This window comes from Heptranchias perlo, chromosome 36 (assembly GCF_035084215.1).
Source record: "Heptranchias perlo isolate sHepPer1 chromosome 36, sHepPer1.hap1, whole genome shotgun sequence".
Classification (NCBI taxonomy): Eukaryota; Metazoa; Chordata; class Chondrichthyes; order Hexanchiformes; family Hexanchidae; genus Heptranchias; species Heptranchias perlo.
The window spans coordinates 7,980,242-7,998,988 of record NC_090360.1 but is presented as its reverse complement, the minus strand read 5'-3'; the positions used below and the strand labels follow the sequence as shown (position 1 = coordinate 7,998,988).

At 43.1% G+C, this 18,747-nt stretch overlaps 1 protein-coding gene across 3 annotated transcripts in view; it reads left to right on the top strand.

The window, feature by feature from the left end:
* Positions 1-18,747, top strand: part of camk2g2 (calcium/calmodulin-dependent protein kinase (CaM kinase) II gamma 2) — a 312,868-nt gene that overhangs the window by 213,661 nt on the left and 80,460 nt on the right. For all 3 annotated transcript variants that reach the window (XM_067972475.1, XM_067972474.1, XM_067972473.1), the window contains exons 5-6: positions 49-114; positions 16,651-16,723. In XM_067972475.1, the coding sequence (XP_067828576.1) occupies positions 49-114; positions 16,651-16,723 (139 nt within the window). The remainder of the gene's footprint in view (positions 1-48; positions 115-16,650; positions 16,724-18,747) is intronic.

Genomic DNA, 18,747 nt, shown 5'->3' with positions numbered 1-18,747 from the left:
GATTACTGCTTTCACTCTTCAATGTCTGCATTTTATTTTAATTTGTAGGGTCACTGGCGGAGAACTCTTTGAAGACATTGTGGCCAGGGAATACTACAGTGAAGCGGATGCAAGGTAGGTAGCCAAACAAGTATGCTGGACTCGAAGCAGTCTTTCCCCGAGGAGATTTGTTATTGATACTAACTGAAAAGGAAATGAAGACATTTTCATGGTGTGAATGATCTTTAGAAGCCCAGGAAAATGTTGCATGTATTGGTTCAGGGTGAGTCACAAAGATTGGCTCAAATTTTGGGCTAAAAAGAAATTCAGTAATATTTTGTTACTTCATACACATGTTGGCCCTTGATTACATCTTTACACAAAATCAATTGTGCTCATTCTCCAATATATGCAAGATACCTCAACATTTAAACGCACCTGCACCGTGGAAGGAACAGCACGATTTATATTCTGCTGCTGTTTGACCGATTTCTGGTACCTCATCTCTGGGACATAAGGACGTAGGTACAGGAATAGGCCATTCAGCCCTTCGAGCCTGTTCCGCCCTCTCATCAGCCTCAAGGTTCCACTTTAAAATGGTCTTGCTGGGAACCCAGATGCACGGCAATTCATGTGTCTCTACACTGTTTGTCCTCTTGCAATCGTTTTTCACCCAAATTAAATCAGATTTCTTGTTACATGTTGTAGGGTGGCAGTGGCAAAGTGCAAGTATGACCCGCTGCTCCATTAAATCCCTGGCATCAGATGGATTGCCAACTCCGGTTGGACGTACTCCTGGAGATTTCATCATATGATCTGTCTCCAACTGCCCCGCCCCCACATTCCCGCCATTGGTCGCCTGACATGTCCATCCCCGCAGTGCCCCACCTTCCTGTGCCAATCGGAAAATGAATCCCAAATTGGATGATTCTTCACTGTCAGTCAAACAGCAATTTTTTTTTCCCCATGTCTAATATTTTTATAACCAGTAAACAAAAGTCTTCAAAGAAATGTTTTTAAAAACACAATTATTTTTATTGCCCCTATGATTTTTCTCCTGGGTGTTGCTCGCAGCAGTGTCTTGGAGATTAGTCTTTAATTCCTGGAGACTCCAGGTTTGGCAGCCCTAGTCCTCTGCCACACTGCTGTAGTGAGGTGCTGGCTAGAGACCAGATATATCTCTGTGGGGAGAAGTGGTCAGAGATCTCCATCGAGCTCTTCTCACGTGCCTTCTGCTGACTGGCAAAGGGCGGTGATCTGAAAGCACCCCCACAGGAGGAGTTTCCCTATTGGGAGGGAGAAGCTAGGGGAAGGAATAGGGAAAGGAGAAGATCGATGTCCTCATTGGAAGCTACATATATGTAAAAAATAAATAAATGCAAACCTAAATAAAATGGGTCTCCTGGATGTCACAGGCATATCCAAATACTGCTCCCAACATGATTGAAATGAAACCCAAGAGCAAATGGGGATTTTTCAGTTTACTGTTATATTTAAGTGTTTGTGGGTACAGTCATGACATTTTATTGTCTTCACGTTTTTCATTATATCATGTGCGAAAATGATTAAGACTGAGTTTATTCCGTCCCGTGCATTAACAGTGAATGTGAAAGGTAAGGTCTGGACCAAAGTCTAAGTGCCTCAGTTATACCTCAAATCCGTATCAGAAGGCTGAGGATGCAAAGAGCAAGGGCCAGTAGTGAGATGAAGAGGAGCGAGAGGGCTGATGAGAGAGCATTGGCATGTATTGTTAACTATCACATAAGAAAGGGTTCAGAGCAAGAATGGCAGTGCAGGGGATGGGGAGGTGTCAGTCAACACCCCAACTAGCAAACACCCAGGTAGTTGTCGAACCATGAATCATGATGATGCCTGACAACACCTGGTGACCAAAGTAATACCCGCTGTGGTATTAGCAAACAAATCCTTATTGGTCACAAATTCCTTTATGCACCATTTTTAAAAAGGTGTTAATCCGGTTACGTCGTCAAATTTATAGCACAGAAGGAGGCCACCTGGCCTGTCATGGCTGTGCATTATCATCATTGTAGCATGCTCCTTCAGAGTGTTGCTTGGTGGATCGTCCATCTCCAGATCTCAGGATCCTTGGCTCCCATGACTGAGAAGATCCGGATATTCTGGGTCCTGAGGTCAGCTGTAATGGCCAAGGACCAGGTGCTTCTTGGCCTTGCAAGGAATGTTTCCTGGTCTTCAGGGGACAGGCTGAGTGCCCTGGAGGTGTGGTGTGACCAGTTGAGCCTGGCCACATGCTAGGCTATAAACACGTCTAGAAGGATTAATCTCAAACATGAGGCAAATAGTTTTGTGCTTGCAGCATATCGATCCTGGAGGTTTTTGCTCTTAACTTGGCCGTACCAGGTTCTTTCAAAAAAAAATACTTGTTACTTTGTCCCATACCATGTACCATCTCCAACTGAGAAGGCGGGCTGGTTGACAACCAACCAACTCATAGACCCCAGGCAATGGCAATCTATAACTGGCCATTTGAAGGTGCTCGGTAATGGCCCTGGGTAACTCTGCCTCAGATGTTCTCTCTCTGTTGGAGGTAGCCTTACCTCCATTTGATATCTCCTCACAATACAACACAGTTAAGATCGGGGACTTATCACGTGAGAGGTCGTAGGTACAGACCTGTATCTTGCCGCTCCATTGCCCAATGCTCCGTCACACTGCTCGGCTGGACTAGATTTTTTCAAAAAAGGAAATTGAACAAATGCTACCGTTAATATTAAAATGGACAGGGGAAGAAAGGCTGTAAAATCCTACCTCTACAGTGCCCTCATTAACTGTCTTATGACTTCTGGAAAGCTGCAGTTATGAAATTAATAAATAATGATTATATTATTAGTTATTGTTAGCAGCCATAAGGGGTTTTATTATATGGATGGAAGGTTTCCAGATACAGACTAGATTTTATGGAAAAAGGAATCTAAAGAGGCTTACTTGTTTTTTTGAAAGCGCAGGTTTTTATTGGTCAGGTGGCCCATAAAGTGCTCAGCATAATGTTTGCTGTGAGGACCGTTCAGATTTCTGCTTTATTCAACAGAGGTAAAGGTTGTCAGCTTTGTTGTGCCTGTGTGTGTTTTTTTTTGTGAAGTAGATCATAAGGGCGTGAAGGAAAAGGCCCAACAAACCTGCCCATTTTCCCAGAGACCGACCCATCTGCCTTCTCACCAAGTATAATTCTCTCTCCAAAAACACATCTTGAGGTCATTTACACCATCTTGCTTCAGTGACCCTCGCTGCTAACTTAGTGCACAACTCTATCCCTCTTTGGCTGAAAAATGTTCTGTCTGTAAATATTTTAATTAGAAATAAATGTGATTGACAATTCTGTGGCACAGAATTAACTTGTCCTTGCACGTAGGTTCAATCATAAGAGGTGGCATGGAGATAGGCAACTGATAAAGGCTTGTGAAAAAGAATGGGAGAGCTACCATCTGGTAAGATGATGCAGTGTTTAGGCCAGTTTGCTTTATTTACCAAAAGTTGTTATGGACCATCTAGGCTGAGAGAAAGGAGCGTCTGTTTTACGATCCTGCCTCCTTTGCCAAGATAATTCCTATTCCTTAAAAATCCATAATGATCACGAACCATATTATGAACAAATTGATCACAAGGTAGGACAAAGGTACAGGAATATTGCGCATAAGTGACTAGTGGGATTTAGTAAGACGCAACGCTGAAGGATGAAGACAGTAGGGCATGTTCTAGGAGACTCCTGTAAGCCTAGGGCAAGTATTTAGGGGTGTTTAGTGAGATGTCGTTGGTAGGAACAGGTTACGATTAACCAGGATTGCTCTCAGCCTGTTACCGAGGAACCGTTACTGCGACGTGACGTGAAGACATTATGAAGGCTATACTGCAGCCAAGAATTGGTCAGAGGGGACTAAAGTCGTATGTTATATGTAAAGGCCTGTATCCAGCGTGCATCTGTCACAGTACAGTTGTCTCAATTCAAGGTGTCAAAAGTATATACACACAAAGGAAAAATCGTCCTTTCCTGCTGTTTTTTTCTGACTTTTGAAAACCCGGCCTCTTCCCCAAGGTAGGAGCCAGGGATTCACAGGCAGCTGTCAATCTGCAAAAAGCTGCGCTCAGCAAATAGCATCCAGTTGACCTCGAGATGTATCTGTTTAGGTACCCTTAAGGGGCCAGGCTGGTAAAAATGGCTCCCATTTCAGCAGCTAGATTTCACAAGACTGTCGACCTTTCAGCGACGCCACACGAGATCAGCTGACAGAAGGGAAAGCCAATCACGACTCAGGGACGTATCCTGTCAGGCTCTCTTTCGGTCTGACCGACTGGAACCCTCTGTGATGCTGCCCATTAGTGCCATAAGGAAGTAACTAGACATTTTTTAAAAACCAACTACAATTCATGTTTGTTATAATAAGAATTTTTCACAATTATAGCTTAAATTGCGGCACTCAGTACTTGTTATTATACTTTTAGTTTTGAGACAGGTGATTAGGAATGTTATATCTTTGGAAACCTTAGCCTTTCTCAAGAGACCAAATGAGCTGGAACTTGGTACAGCCCTGACTGAAGATGCTATTTTGCCTGAAGTGTAATTGTTAACTAATCATTGAATCATATAGCACAGAAGAAGGCCATTCGGTCCATCTTGCCTGTGCCCGCTCTTTGAAAGAACTATCCAATTAGTCCCATTCCCTTGCTCTTTCCCCATAGCTCTGCAAATTTCCCCTTTTGAAAGTTATTATTGAATCTCTTTCCACCGCCCTTTCAGGCAGTGCAGTCCAGATCATAACAACTCGATGCATTAAAAAAAAATTCTCCTTATCTCCCCCTTGGTTCTTTTGTCAATTATCTTACATGGGCTAATTACAAAAACTATAATGGGCTTGCAAGATTATTGCAACCTAACATGTTATGCAGGTGATTCTGGTTTAAAAATGTACTGGTTATAAACTCTGGGTTTTTTAACTTATCCAACATTTTTCCCACTGATTTCTTTTCTGTTTTCGAACTGTTTTATATTAAAAGTTGCCCCCTGTGAAACATGTTTTAATCACATGTATTCAGACACAATGTATTCTTCACCGTTGCTTAAAATTCAGATCCATTGTTGATTGAATTTGCCATGTCTTGGAATATGGGTTCAGTTATGGTGAACGTAATCTATAGAGACTCTAAAGTTCATTTCAAAGGTGGGCATTACACTCAGTCCCTTGCTTTATCAGAAGCCCACTTATGGCTGGAAGTTTCTTCATGCATTACATTTATCCACAGGCAAAGTCGTAGTCGATTCATAACATTAACTGCAACGCATGAAGGAGTTTCTAACCATTAGTGTTTTTAGCTAAAAGTGCCATTCTTAAAGCTGCAATGCCTCGCCACTTTATAACATTTTAAAATAAGGAAAGCCTGATAAAGAGAGGGCCCAAGGCTGGCTGGCGTTAGACTACTGCCTGGTGGGCAAGTTGACCAATCTGAGCCAGGTTATCGAGGGAGGGGGGATAAATCCCTTCCATTACTGCTCAAACATGCCACCTGGTGGGTCAACCCAGAAACAACATCCACAGTCTTCAGGGAGGTGCACCTGGGCTGTGCCTTCTCATTGACTGTCGATACCATAGGCCTAAATTTTAACCCCGAAGAATGGGTGGGTTGGGAGTCGGGGGGGCAGTAAAAATTTTTAAAATCTAAAACCCGACCCCTACCTGCCCGCTTTCGGTTTTAAAGGAGGCAGAACGCGAAGCGGGCGACCAACCCGCTCTTAGGAGGCGGGTCGGTCACTGAGAGCTTTCAAGGAGGCTGCGGGCCTCCATTTTTACAGCTCTTTTATTTTTAACCCCTGGGGGCCAGGATTCCCAGGCCTTCTACTTCATGCCACGTGAGAGGAGGCGAGAAGGCCCGAAACAGTAGGTAAGTAGTTTTATTGCACTGCTTGTGGGCCAGGAAGAGCAGGAGTGTTTCCTCCAGGCCCAACAAGCATGCAGCGACCCACCCCACGGTCTCCAAGCCCCCCTCCCGATGGCTCCAGACCCCGATGACCCCCAACCCTGTCGCTCTTATCTGCATCCTTCCTCTCCCATCTGACTGATGGCCAGCCTGTCAATCAGGTTGGCCTGTCAGACGAGAAACGTCAAAATCGTAAGGATGTCCGGAAAACCCGTAATTCCAGGTTTTCCGTCAGGATTTTCGCTCCCCCGCCCCTCCCCCGCCCGCCCTCTTCCCGGCTCAGTGTTAAAATTTAGGCCGTGGTTTTCGAAATGGTGAGGGACGAATTGAAAAACATAATTTCAATAATTCTGGGCCGAGGACAAAATTTGGCAGGCACATTCAGCAAAGACACCAAACAGCACAAAATAATCCCCTTACAATGATACACAAAGTAATATTGAAACAATGTACTGCTTAATTCAACCACTTTTTACAAATGTTGGGTCAGTAGAGCTTTAATCAGTGATAACAAGTCACACTTTTTACAAAAACTGAATGTAAAAGCTGATGCCTAAAAAAGGTTGCAGTGTAGCATCTCAACAACTTCGAATTCGATCATTCTGTGCAATAATTCTATTCAGAAAGGGTAGAGAAGAGAAATCTTACAGCCCAGCAAAGTGTCTTTGAACTCCGTGTTGCCGTCTATTGCAATGTTGAGTATGTTCTTCCAGACTAGTGTGGTACAATCAATGACCGTTCAGCAGACAGTTTCCCTCCAGCTGTGCACCCTGTGCATTTTGCCAGCTTTTGTCACTCTTCAAACAGCCACCTCCCATGTCTCTCAGCCTCTGTCTTTAGTCGGTGAAAGCAGCTGCTCGGGAACACGGTTTCTCCCCCCTCCCCCCACCCCCCCTCCTCCAGCCTCTGTGTTTTAATTGTAGAAAACAGCTGCTGACGGACCCGTTGAAACAAGCCTCTCTCACTGGGTAAAAACCACCATCCAGGAGCCGATTGGAGCATTAATCCTTCCCCCTCTCCCCCCGGGCTTGAAGTTTTGTCCATAGTTAGTGGACCAGTCACTCGGGAACAATTTAGGAACATTAGGAGTAGGTGCAGGCCATTCAGCCCCTCGAGCCTGCTCCGCCATTCAATTAGATCATGGCTGATCTGTATCTTAACTCCATTTTCCCGCCTTTGCTCCATATCTCTTGATCCCCTTACCCAAAAAAAACTTGAAAGCCCCAATTGTCCCAGCATCCACAGCCTTTTTGGGGCAGCGAGGTCCAGATTGATGATACCCTTTGTGTGGAAAAAGTGCTTCCTGATTTTGCTCCTGAATGTTTGGACGACATGAAGTGGCCTCAAATCGTCTGCAAAAATAATCATCCTGTTGGACTGCAAATTAAATCCAAGGAAACATTTTGCTTCCGATATGCACTGAAGATTCGGGGTTAAACAGCAGGAGACACTCAATTACTCTTTAGATGCATCGAGGGGACCTCACTGCTAATGGTGGGTGTCTGGACTTTGTTTCGCGAGGTCAAAGTGCCCATAACTCAGGAGCACAGTAGCATTGAGTTATTGTAGCCTTTCCTCCAAGTGAAAGTGTACACTGAGCTCGTCATCAACAATCTGTTATACAGGACAGAAGGCTTCTTGCATCTCAGGCAGCCTTCAAATGAATTCATAAATATTGTTCCGACTGTCGAGAATTAATTCACGTTTTATTTGTCACTGCTGTGAATCATCACTCCACTGGGCAGTAAAGTTGCCATTCACTCCCAGAGAATCTAGGCTTGGCCGTTAGTCTGTTCGTGCAAAATGACTCCCTCTGTCATTTTGACAGAGGCATTAACCTTTTTAAAGTAGGCACCTCCATTAAAATAGCAAAGGAAAGAATTTCGTGCAAATGCATTCAGAGTTTGTGCGTTGGTATCCCAGAGCGTGATTTCAAAGCCAAGGTTGAATCCACAGCAGTGAATACCTGATGCAGAAATTGAATTCCAATGTCCTGAAAACCACATCCCATTCCCCTCACTTTTAAGTCTACACATAATAGAAAAGTCTTGCTTCTCATACATGACACAACAAGAAGTGTCACACTTGAAAGTGTCACCTGCAAAGTCACATTTTCACTATCTCAAATATACTTAATAAAACGACAACAAATTTTGATTGAACAAAGAACCTAGCAGTGAACAAGTATTACAAAAAGAGACATTCAGTCATAAATTGCTGGTATCCAATAATATTGAATTTCAAAAAATAGAAGTACACACCGGGTCCTTCTGGGTCTGTTAAGAGAAAAGACAGGTTAATGTTTCGGGCGTGAACTCTTCGTAACTGGGGTCTGACGAAGGGTCTACACCCAAAACATTAACCCATCCTATCCCTTTTTTAGTTACTAATGGACCTGGAGTGTTTTTCCAGCACAAATATTCATGAGCTTTCCAGTGGCCAATGCTCACCCATTCCTACATAGCCAATCCATGATCACATTACAGGTAGATAATCATGGAATGATCCAGCACAGAAGGAGGCCATTCGGTCCATCGTGCCTGTGCCGGCTCTTTGAAAGAGCTATCCAATTAATCCCAACCCCCTGCCCTTTCCCCATAGCCCGGCAAAATTTTCCCCTTCAAGTATTTATCCAAATCCCTTTTGAATGTTATTATTGAATCTACTCCCACCACCCTTTTAACGCAGCACATCTCAGAAATCTAACCGTTCTATTGCTCAGTTTTTTTTTTGCTAAGCTTGAATTGCTAATGAACGATTAAGTAGAAAGATGAGCAAATTGGCCGTTATTGCTTTCAGCTCATATTTTAAATCAAGTATAAAACATCTTGGCAAAGTATCTGTACATTCATCAGGATTTAACTGGCATAAAAGGGCCAGACCACTTGTATTATCTGAAGTTGTGTCAAAATGGAAGTCAGCCATTTTTCCCAAACACATGGGGGTAAATTTTAATCCCACGAATGGGTGGGTTGGGGGCAGGTGGGAAGGTAAAAATCGTACCCAACCCCAACCTCCCCACTTCCGGTTTTAGGAGGCAGGACAAGGGGAAAGGCGAACAATCCGCTCTCAGGAGGCAGGTCAGTCAGTTAAATATTTTAAGGAGGCTGCGGGCCTCCGTTTTAGTAGTTTTTTTTAATTTTTAACTCCTGGGGGCCGGGAATCCCGGGCCTTTTGCTTCACGTCAAGTAAGAGGAGACGGGAAGGCCCAGCTCAGCAGGGAAGTGCCTTTGTTGCATCGTTTCTGTGCCAGGAGGCGCAGGAATGCTGCTCCCAGGCCCAACAAGCCTACCTGCTGCGATCCCACACACGCGATTGGCTGACCACCTCCCCGTGTGCGATTTCCACCCCCCCCACAATCTCCGACCCCCTCCCCATGTCTGATGCCCCCACGATCTCCGACCCCCTGCCCATGATGACTGACCTCCCGATGACCCCCAACCCTGACACCCTCCCCCCTACCTGCTGGTATCTGCTCCCTGGCTGCTCTCCCGTCCGACTGATGGCCAGCCAGCCTGTCAATCCGGCTGGCCTTCGGGTGGGAAACCTACAAAACAAAAATGAAAGGTGTCCTTACATCAAAACCCGTACTTCCGGGTTTCCCGTCAGGAATTCCTCCCCCTCTTCCCGGCTCCCCGTTAAAATTTACCCCACGATGTTTGAAAGATGCCCTTTGAGTTCGTACAAATATAATGAAACCAGCAATAAACTTCAAACAGGAATAGAATCAACGTAAACATTTACCCCTTTAATTCACGGCTGAAACACTAAACATTGAACTAAAGTGGATAATGTTATTGCTGCATTTTTTTTTAAGTCCAAAAAAATGTGCCTTTAACTCTGTAGAAAAGCAAAAGAACAAGTACTAAAAAAAAACTCAAAATAACTCAAGCAGAACAAAAAGGGATTTAATCAGCAAGTATTGCTATGGAAACAAAACTCAATCTAAGCACTCTGTGTTTATACATGGGGCTTGGAGGAACTGAGGGTGGTACACAGCTGGGAGTACCAGAGCTTCTGATTTATAATAAAATAGAAAAATAGAATTGGTGTGTTAGGAAGAAAAAAACAAATTTAACTCCCCAGCAAAAGAAAATAGCATTTTCTTAATTTTACAGATGTGTAATAATCTTGTACGCAGAAAGACCAAATGAGCCCTGAAAACCAGCATCAGAAACACGAACACAAAGCTCAATTTTATAAACTACAGTATCGATTATAACTTCACACGATGCAACTGCCCCCAATCTTCCTGTTTCAACTTTGAGCTTTGCCAAGGCATAACTTAGCTTCCAATTCTGATATTTTAGCTACTTAATTTAGTAACGTTTACTTCGTTCTTCCTTATTAAAGATGTATGTGGAATCGTAGGATGCTACAGGACAGAAGGGAGGCCATTCGGTCCATCGTGCCTGTGTCGGCTCTTCGAAAGAGCTACCCAATTATTCCCACTCCCCTGCTCTTCCCCCATAGCCCTGTAAATTTTTCCCCTTCAAGTATTTATCCAATTCCCTTTTGAAAGTTATTATTGAATCCACTTCCACTGCCCTGTCAGGCAGTGAATTCCAACTCGCTGCCTGATAAAAATTTTCCACATCTCACTTCTGTTATTTTTGCCAATTACCTTAAATCTGTGTCCTCTGGTTACTGACCCTTCTGCCACTGGAAACAGTTTCTCTTTATTTACTCTATCAAAACCCCTTCATGATTTTGCGCACCTCTATCAAAGCTCCTCTTAACCTTCTCTGCTTTAAGGAGAACAACCCCAGCTTCTCCAGTCTCTCCAAGTGATAGAAGTCTTGCATCCAGTGTGTGTGTGTGTGTGTGTGTCATCCTTCAAAGCATCAAAGGCAACAAAAAGGAAAAGAGGAATAAAAAACCTGGTTTCTTCTAACCCAGAGCCAGAAATTTGCGAGCACCTGTCAATCTGCAAACCTCTCTCAACAATACCTGTTGACCCCTAATCGACCTAAGGATGTGCCTATTCACAGTAAGATTTTGTGAGCTGAAGGGGGCCAGACTACGTGAATTCCCATGCTGCGGAATAATGCGATACAACACTCCCGCATTATAAGGCAGCATGACGTCCGACTGACTGCGAACGATGCCACGGGAGATCTGCCAATACATAAACAATTCCAATTGCACAAAATTGGTGTCATTTACAACAAAAAAAAAACAAAAGCATAGATAAAATTGAAACTTCCCCATACCAGACTGATTGTTCGTCATTGAGGTGGAATGTATGTTGGCTGTATTTCCATTTTTGGGAAAAATGGTTAGCAGCTCCAGTCTGCTGAAATTGGAGCAGATTTCAGTTACCTTATTTTAGACTGGTTGGACCTTTCTGTGGCTGTGCTGCTCGGTACGATTGGGGTGTCTTTTATGGCGCCTTATTCATAATCACCGAATGACAACCTGAATCATTCAGCGTCGCCTGTGATTACCGCACACTGAACATGAAGATGCTAGACTAGAGAAGCTGGGACTGTTCTCCTCGGAGCAGAGAGTGTTAAGGGGAGATTTAATAGAGGTGTCCAAAGTCACGAAGGGGTTTTGATAGAGTTAAAAAAAGGAGAAACTGTTTCCACTGGCAAGAGGGTTGGTCACCAGAGGACGCAGATTTAAGGTAATTGGCCAAAGAACCAGAGGTGAGATGAGATGAGAAATTTTCTTATGTTGATCTGGAATGCAGAGAACCAGGCTGAATACAGAAATTACAGAGGAGATCTAAAAAAGAGAAGCGGAGCAAAGAGAGAGTATGAGAATAGATTAGCAGCTAACATAAAAGGGAACTCAAAAGTCTTTCCCTAAATATATAAATAATAAAAGGGTAGTCAAAGGAAGTGTGGGACCAATTAGAGACAAAAAAGATCTTCTTGAGGAGGCAGAGGGCATGGCTGAGGCACTAAATGAATACTTCGCATCGGTCTTCACTAGTGAAGAGGATGCTGCCATTGTAACGGTAAAGGAGGAGGTTGTAGTGATATTGGAAAGAATAAAAATAGATAAAGAGGAGGTACTTAAAAGAGCGGCAGTACTCAAAGTAGAAAAGTCACTCGGGCCAGATGGGATGCATGTTAGGTCACTGAGGGAAGTGAGGGTGAAAATTACATTGGCTCTGGCCACAATCTTCCAATCCTCCTTAGATATGGGGATGGTGCTGGAGGACTAGAAGATTGCAGATATTGCACCCCTCTTCAAAAATTGGGAGAGGGGTAAGCCCGGCAATTATCGGCCAGTCAGCCTAACGTCGGTGGTGGGGAAACTTTCAGAGATAATGATCCCGGACAAAATAAATTGGCACTTGGAAAAGTGTGGGCTAATAAATGAAAGTCAGCACGGATTTGGTAAAGGAAATTTGTGTTTGACTAACTTGATTGAGTTCTTTGATGAAGTAACGGAGAGGGTTGATGAGGGTAGTGCGGTTGATGTTGTGAATATGGACTATGATACTATGCAAGACATTTGCGCGGTATATATGTATTTCAACCTCACCGTCACAGGCTGCCACAACGAGCAGCACAAAGCTTTATTAGCACTTCCGGTATATTTGTCTATTTTCCATGGACACGCCACAGTGAAAGCTGATGTTACCTCTTGAGAGTGAAAGTCCATTTGCATTTGAAAGTCTTGAGCTGAAAACAAAAACTATTTCAGAGGCTGTGCCTGGTCAGGCTTCTCTTGAGGGGATTTTTCCTGTGCATGTGACTTGGCTCTTCAACATAACATAAAATAAAACGGAAATCTTCTTCACAAGTTCATTTATAGCTACGCCAATTGAATTATAGACAGTGTGAAGGGATAAAGGGATGGGTTAAACGTATTGTCATTTCCACATATCAAAATAATAGATTCCACATTCAACAACATCAAAGCTAGGCGCACAATTGGCCTCTCAATGTCCCGAGAGTGAGGAGGTTGAAACAAATCAGCCAAGCTTCCCATTCCTGCTTCCCACTGACACCACCTGGAAAATGGATGGTGGTGAGGATTGGCTATGCTCCCTGTCTACCACTACAGTCAAATAACCTGCCAACGCTTACCCTGCGACCTCATGGAAAATGGCCACAAAGTCGCTAGAACCCATGAACTCATATACAAGCGAGGATCAATGTCTCCAGGAGGGGAGAAGGAAGGAAATTTGGGGGAGGGTGGTATTTTATAAAGTAGAACTCCCCAGATTTGATGACATTTCATATCTTTGGGCCTCCCTCATTGTTTTATTTCTGACTCGTACTTTCCAGAAACAACATTGGTAAATGCCAGGAGGAAGATAGACTGCATCATGTGACAGCCCTGAAAATAGGCCCTGTGGACAAATTGAATATGGGTGTCAAATAAATATATTTTTTATTGTTCTTCTATATTTCTAAATGGTGGAATCCTATTCCTATTTTGTTTTGGTTCTACATAAAGCAACATCGTCTAATTGAAGGAAAATCACTAGAAGACATAGTCCCTTTAAGAAATTTTATCCAAACCCACATAACTCTCACTCCTATGCTTCCCTATAAGGTGGCTTTCTGCAGGTTTTTTTTCATTGGCATCAGTTGCATTGATCCTCCATTGAAGAATGAGAGAGAGAGAGAGAGCCCTTAATTTCGATTGGTAGATTGTCCACTTTTGGCCTGTGGGTTCAAAGGTTATTTGAATCTTAACAGTTTCAAGTCCTGGCTCAGTGTTTCCATAATGATGCATTATGGTTTGAAAATTTGCAACAACTTCCTGTGGTCGAATATTACTTTCGCAAATGCTTCTCAGGAAGGTCCAAGAAGAAAAGATTTCACCATCTTTAAGAACAGATACAATCCCAGCAATAGACCTATTCTGAACTGAAGACTTTTGCTGTCTGGTATTAGATAGGGAATGATGGTACCTCTCACTACAATATCGCTCAAACTAATAAACCCTGTTTGATTAAGGTATAAAAGCCAGTTCCATTAGCCTCTGATACAGCAGCAGATCAACATCTTTCCACTTTGTCGGGGATGTTGGAATTATGAAAGGAGCCTTTGTAGAATTCCCAAGTTCTGGCATTGAAACTAACACCTTATCTAGTATGGGCGTAACCTCTTCTAAAGTTCCAGCTAGAGCCTTTTATCAGGATAAGGGGTCGGCCATTTAGGACTGAGACGAGGAGGAATTTCTTCACTCAGAGGGGTTGTGAATCTTTGAAATTCTCCACCCCAGAGGGCTGTGGATGCTCAGCCGTTGAGTATGTCCAAGGCTGAGATCGATAGATTTTTGGAATCTAAGGGATATGGGGATCGGGGGGGGGGGGTGGGGGAAAGTGGAGTTGAGGTCGAAGATCAGCCATGATCTTATTGAATGGCAGAGCAGGCATGAGGGGCCATATAGCCTACTCCTGCTCCTATTTCTTATGTTCTTATGTTCAATCCAGTTCCACAATTCCTTGTAACTTGTTTGCTCCACATGAAACCAAAGTCAAACTGAAGTCACATCATCTGGATATAACAAAATCTACTTTATAGGCAGATAGGAGGATAAAAGGGTCCTACTCAACCATGCAACTTCACTTGTGGGTGGAATCCAAAACTTGGGGCCACAATTATAAGATAGTCACTAATAAATCCAATGAAGGATTCAGGAGAAACTTCTTTACCCAGAGAGCGGTTAGAATGCGGAACTTGCTATCACATGGAATAGTTGAGGCAAATAGCAGAGGTGCATTTAAGGGGAAGCTAGATAAGTACATGAGGGAGAAAGCAATAGAAAGATATGCTGACAGGGTTAGATGAAGTAGGGTGGGAGGAGGCTCGTGTGGAGCATAAACTCCGGCATTGACCACTTGGGCCAAATGGCCTGTTTCTGTGCTGTGAATTCTATCGAACAAAGATAGTAAATTCATAGATTGAGTTTTGCACAGAAGATCCTCCGGGGGGGGGGAAAAAACATCCCATGTGATCCATACCCACTGCATGGGGTCCTGAGGCTGGAGGAACATAAAAAAGAGATGCAACAAGAAAGGACCAGTTTGACCCATGAAGGTTTGCTCCTTCACTTGGACCCTACCCTGACCACTCAATCTCTGAAGGGGAGGACAACCAACCAACCCACCCTCAGGAGGATAAAGCTTCGAGACCACCACAGCACCACCCCCCAACCCCAATCTTATAACCCACCCTCTGCACAGTCACATTCCACAGGTGGCACATCCAATGTCCCAGAGGGAACACCATGTTCCATAAAACATTAGATCATTCCTGCCGTAGTGATTGCTTTTGCTGAGAACCTAAAATTCATCCAATCTAATATTTATAAATTTATTATAATAGAAAAGTTCAATAATGTAAGTACACCAGTGGTTGTTGTTGGAGATAGCATGTAGGTTTGACAATGTTGTGCTCATTTTATGCAAGAAAACTATTATTCTGCGGCCAGTGTAATAAAGTAATTGAAAAAGAAAATTGCAATAAAAACAGCAAATGCTGATTGTCCTGCTGCGTATTTCCAGCATTTTCCATTATATTTATTAATATATGAAGTGATCAGTTCCAAGGATTTTTAATCAGTTTTGAATTCTTGGGAAATCTGTCTTCACATTCTTGCATTTTGTGTTCTTCTGATTGATTTATTATTGTTTCTGTTCGAATGAGTTTACTATAAAGTTGCAAGAAGGGGACATTTGGTTCCTTCCTTGATTCTTCCGACTTTGTGAGAAAGAGTAGGGTGAAGTATTTGACATTTTCCTCCCAATTTTAATATCTTACTGCTTTATTTAATAACCCTTGCCATTTGTCATTTCATATGTTTAGTTATTGAGTTGTATGGCAGTGTATAGAAACAGCTATAAATGTGTCATTCAGAATGGGAATTAACTCTTTGGCTCATGATAAGCTGTCCAGGCCATAGCGATCGGCAATCTTTCCACAGAAGCATCTCGACAGTAGTGGTTTTCAAAGTTGTGTGTGCAGCAGGCCCACTGCAAATAGTGACACAATCCCACAGTCTTATTCTCATGGCCTAAAGATGGACAGACACCTGATGGCCTCAGAGACCCTGGGATCTCCTCAGACCCTTGGAGCTAGGGGACCCCAGATTGGAGGCTGGAGTCCCCAGACCCCAAGGGTCTTCCAGGAGACCCCAGTACTTAAATAGAAAGTATTCGAGGACCCTCTTCATACCCATTTCTATTGTGTCTGCTGGTAAGCACGGTGTCCCATGTTGAACGTCCTGTTGTCAGAACTTAAACTTCAGCAAGATTAAATACCTGTGAAATTTTCGACTCAGCAAACTTCAGATCTTTGTATTTATTTATTGTTCATCCACCTACAGTATTCCCAAAGGAAGAGTGTGAACTATGCAGTGCAGGCAATACATCATGATAGAAATATCTGGAAATTAGCAATCTGTTCTATTAATTGCCTGAACACTGAAAGGAGAGCTGTAATAATAAATGAAGAAAGATTAATAATTCTACAGGAATCCTATAGTTCAGTTGATTTGTTATGATTCCACAGATTGGATTCTATGTGGGTTTGTTAAGGAATACATTTGCCAGCTAGCACTGTTGTCTTATTAAGATCAAGAATCATGTGTACTGTTCTTTCCTCCCACTGTGACAGTTTGTTGTTTCTGCACTACCTTGGCATTCATGGTTTCTCCTCCCATCCCTCTCCTTAACCCTCACCCTTTCTACCATCCATTGTCCCATCCCTTCCTCCTTCCTTTTATCTCCTCCCTTTCCCCTTTGTTTTACAGTCAATGTATTCATCAGATTCTAGAAAGTGTCAATCACATTCACCAACATGACATAGTGCACAGAGACCTCAAGGTCAGTATCTGCTAACCAAGGCACGGGAATGTAATCGTCTTACGTGGGAGCGACGTAATCTTACCGCATGTTGTCTGTTGCCCCCACTATTAAGAACCCTTGGCTTGAAATTTCCTGCATGGGTATCATTACCATCCCACAGGCCCGATGAGTTATACTTCATGACAGGCAGCTGACCGTAATCAGCAGAATTGCACACCCACAGTGCTTGTTCAGTGCCTCTTGCTCGCACCAAAATCAATAGCAGTGGGCCAAGCAGCTCTCGTGCCGGGCTGGGCTTTTACGTCACGCCGCCGAAGCACTGTAAGAATTAACAGCATAAATCAGGAGGGCTGTCCTGTCACCTTCTCTCCTAAGATGGGGTCGGGGGGGGGGTGGGGTGGAGCACCGTGAGGCCTGTCATGTTTTATATCTCCTGACAGCCCCTCGTTATTTGACAGTCATACAAACTGTACCAGGGCAGGACTAGGGAGCCTGGCTAGTTCTTCATGGACTGTTGCGTGAGACCTGGGAGTTTTTTTGCGTGCACACTCCACATGACTTTTAAATTGATTGGCCTAAATTCGATTCATCTTTACCTTGCTGCTCCATTGGCATATAATTGGAATGCAGTGCTATCACTGTATTGCGAACTAAACAACTTTAGTTGATGTGCTTTTCATAAAACACCTGCTACGTGTATTCTAATGTAATTAAATTTGCTGAACTTACTCACCATCAAAAAGAATAGATTCTAAATTCCATTCCATGAATTAATAAAATCAATTCTGAGGTGCTTTAAGGTGCTGGTGCAACTTGTAGAGAATTGATGGTAGGTCAATTAAAAGTATACATCATTATCTTTTAAATCAAATATTATTGTAAGGAATCTGTTTTCCCACTTACGTGCTGATTGAGAGGTGCCTTCCTTCGGATGAAATGTTAAGCTGTGGTTAAGATAGCACACATGACATTTTTCGAAGAAGAGCATTTCTGGCCAACATTCCTCCCTCGACCAACCACAAAAAAACCCCACATTATCTGGCCCTTCCTTTTGTTGCTATTTGTCAGATTTTGCCAGGCACAAAATGAGCTGACACATTTGCCTACATAATAACAGTCAGTGAGCTTCAAGGTAATTCTGATGGATGTGTTAAGGTGCTACTTAAATGCAGTGCTTTTTTTAAAACCAGCTTTTTAAAAATCTTTATATAAGATGAGCCATATAGTCTTGTGAGTGGGGCTTTTCGACTCCACACCATAACAGGGTATAATTATCAAGCGTAACATAACATAACAAGCTGTTTGTCTCCAAGAGCACAGAGCTGATTCTAAGTCCGTACTTTGCACAAAAAATAGCAAGGAATGTAAAATTTCTGGAAACATCCCTTTAATATCAAGTCGCAGAGAACACTTCAAAGTACCTCAGGATTGTCATTTGTATTTTTAATTGCACATTAGATAACAATTATATCACGAGGTGTTGTAGCTGGCTCACTCCAGTCCTGAATCTGCTTCTAAAATGCAGGCTGCCTGCACAAATGCATAACCGCTGTGCCCCCTAGTGTGCATGTGCTGGCTTTGCACCCGTTGTGTTTTGATGGGACTTTGCGTCTCATTGCATTAACCCTTCGAGAACAATTGCTGCGTTTAGATCATTATTACAGCGCTGTTCATCAAGGAACAGCTTGTGATCTGCACACGTTTTCCAAAATCAGCTCTTTGAGATTCGCAACTCAAGAAATTTGCAGACTGCAATTGGGGGCTGGTGGCGGTGTATAATTGGAAGGCACGAACTCTTAAAAATTGCGCAAGGCGCTCAAAGGGTTAAATGACTGTCGTCAATGTAGATGAAATAATCAGCTGAATTCGCTGTGATACTGGTCAATATGTAAATCAATTTTACTTTGCGGGTGCAGTGGTTTAATTAACCTTTTTCTGCAGGTGAAATAATCGAGCATGCCTCTTTGCTTACTAGATTTTGTTCAGTAGCACAAGTGATGAGTGCTTTGACTCCCAGTCAAGTTGTGAGGTTGGGGCCCAAA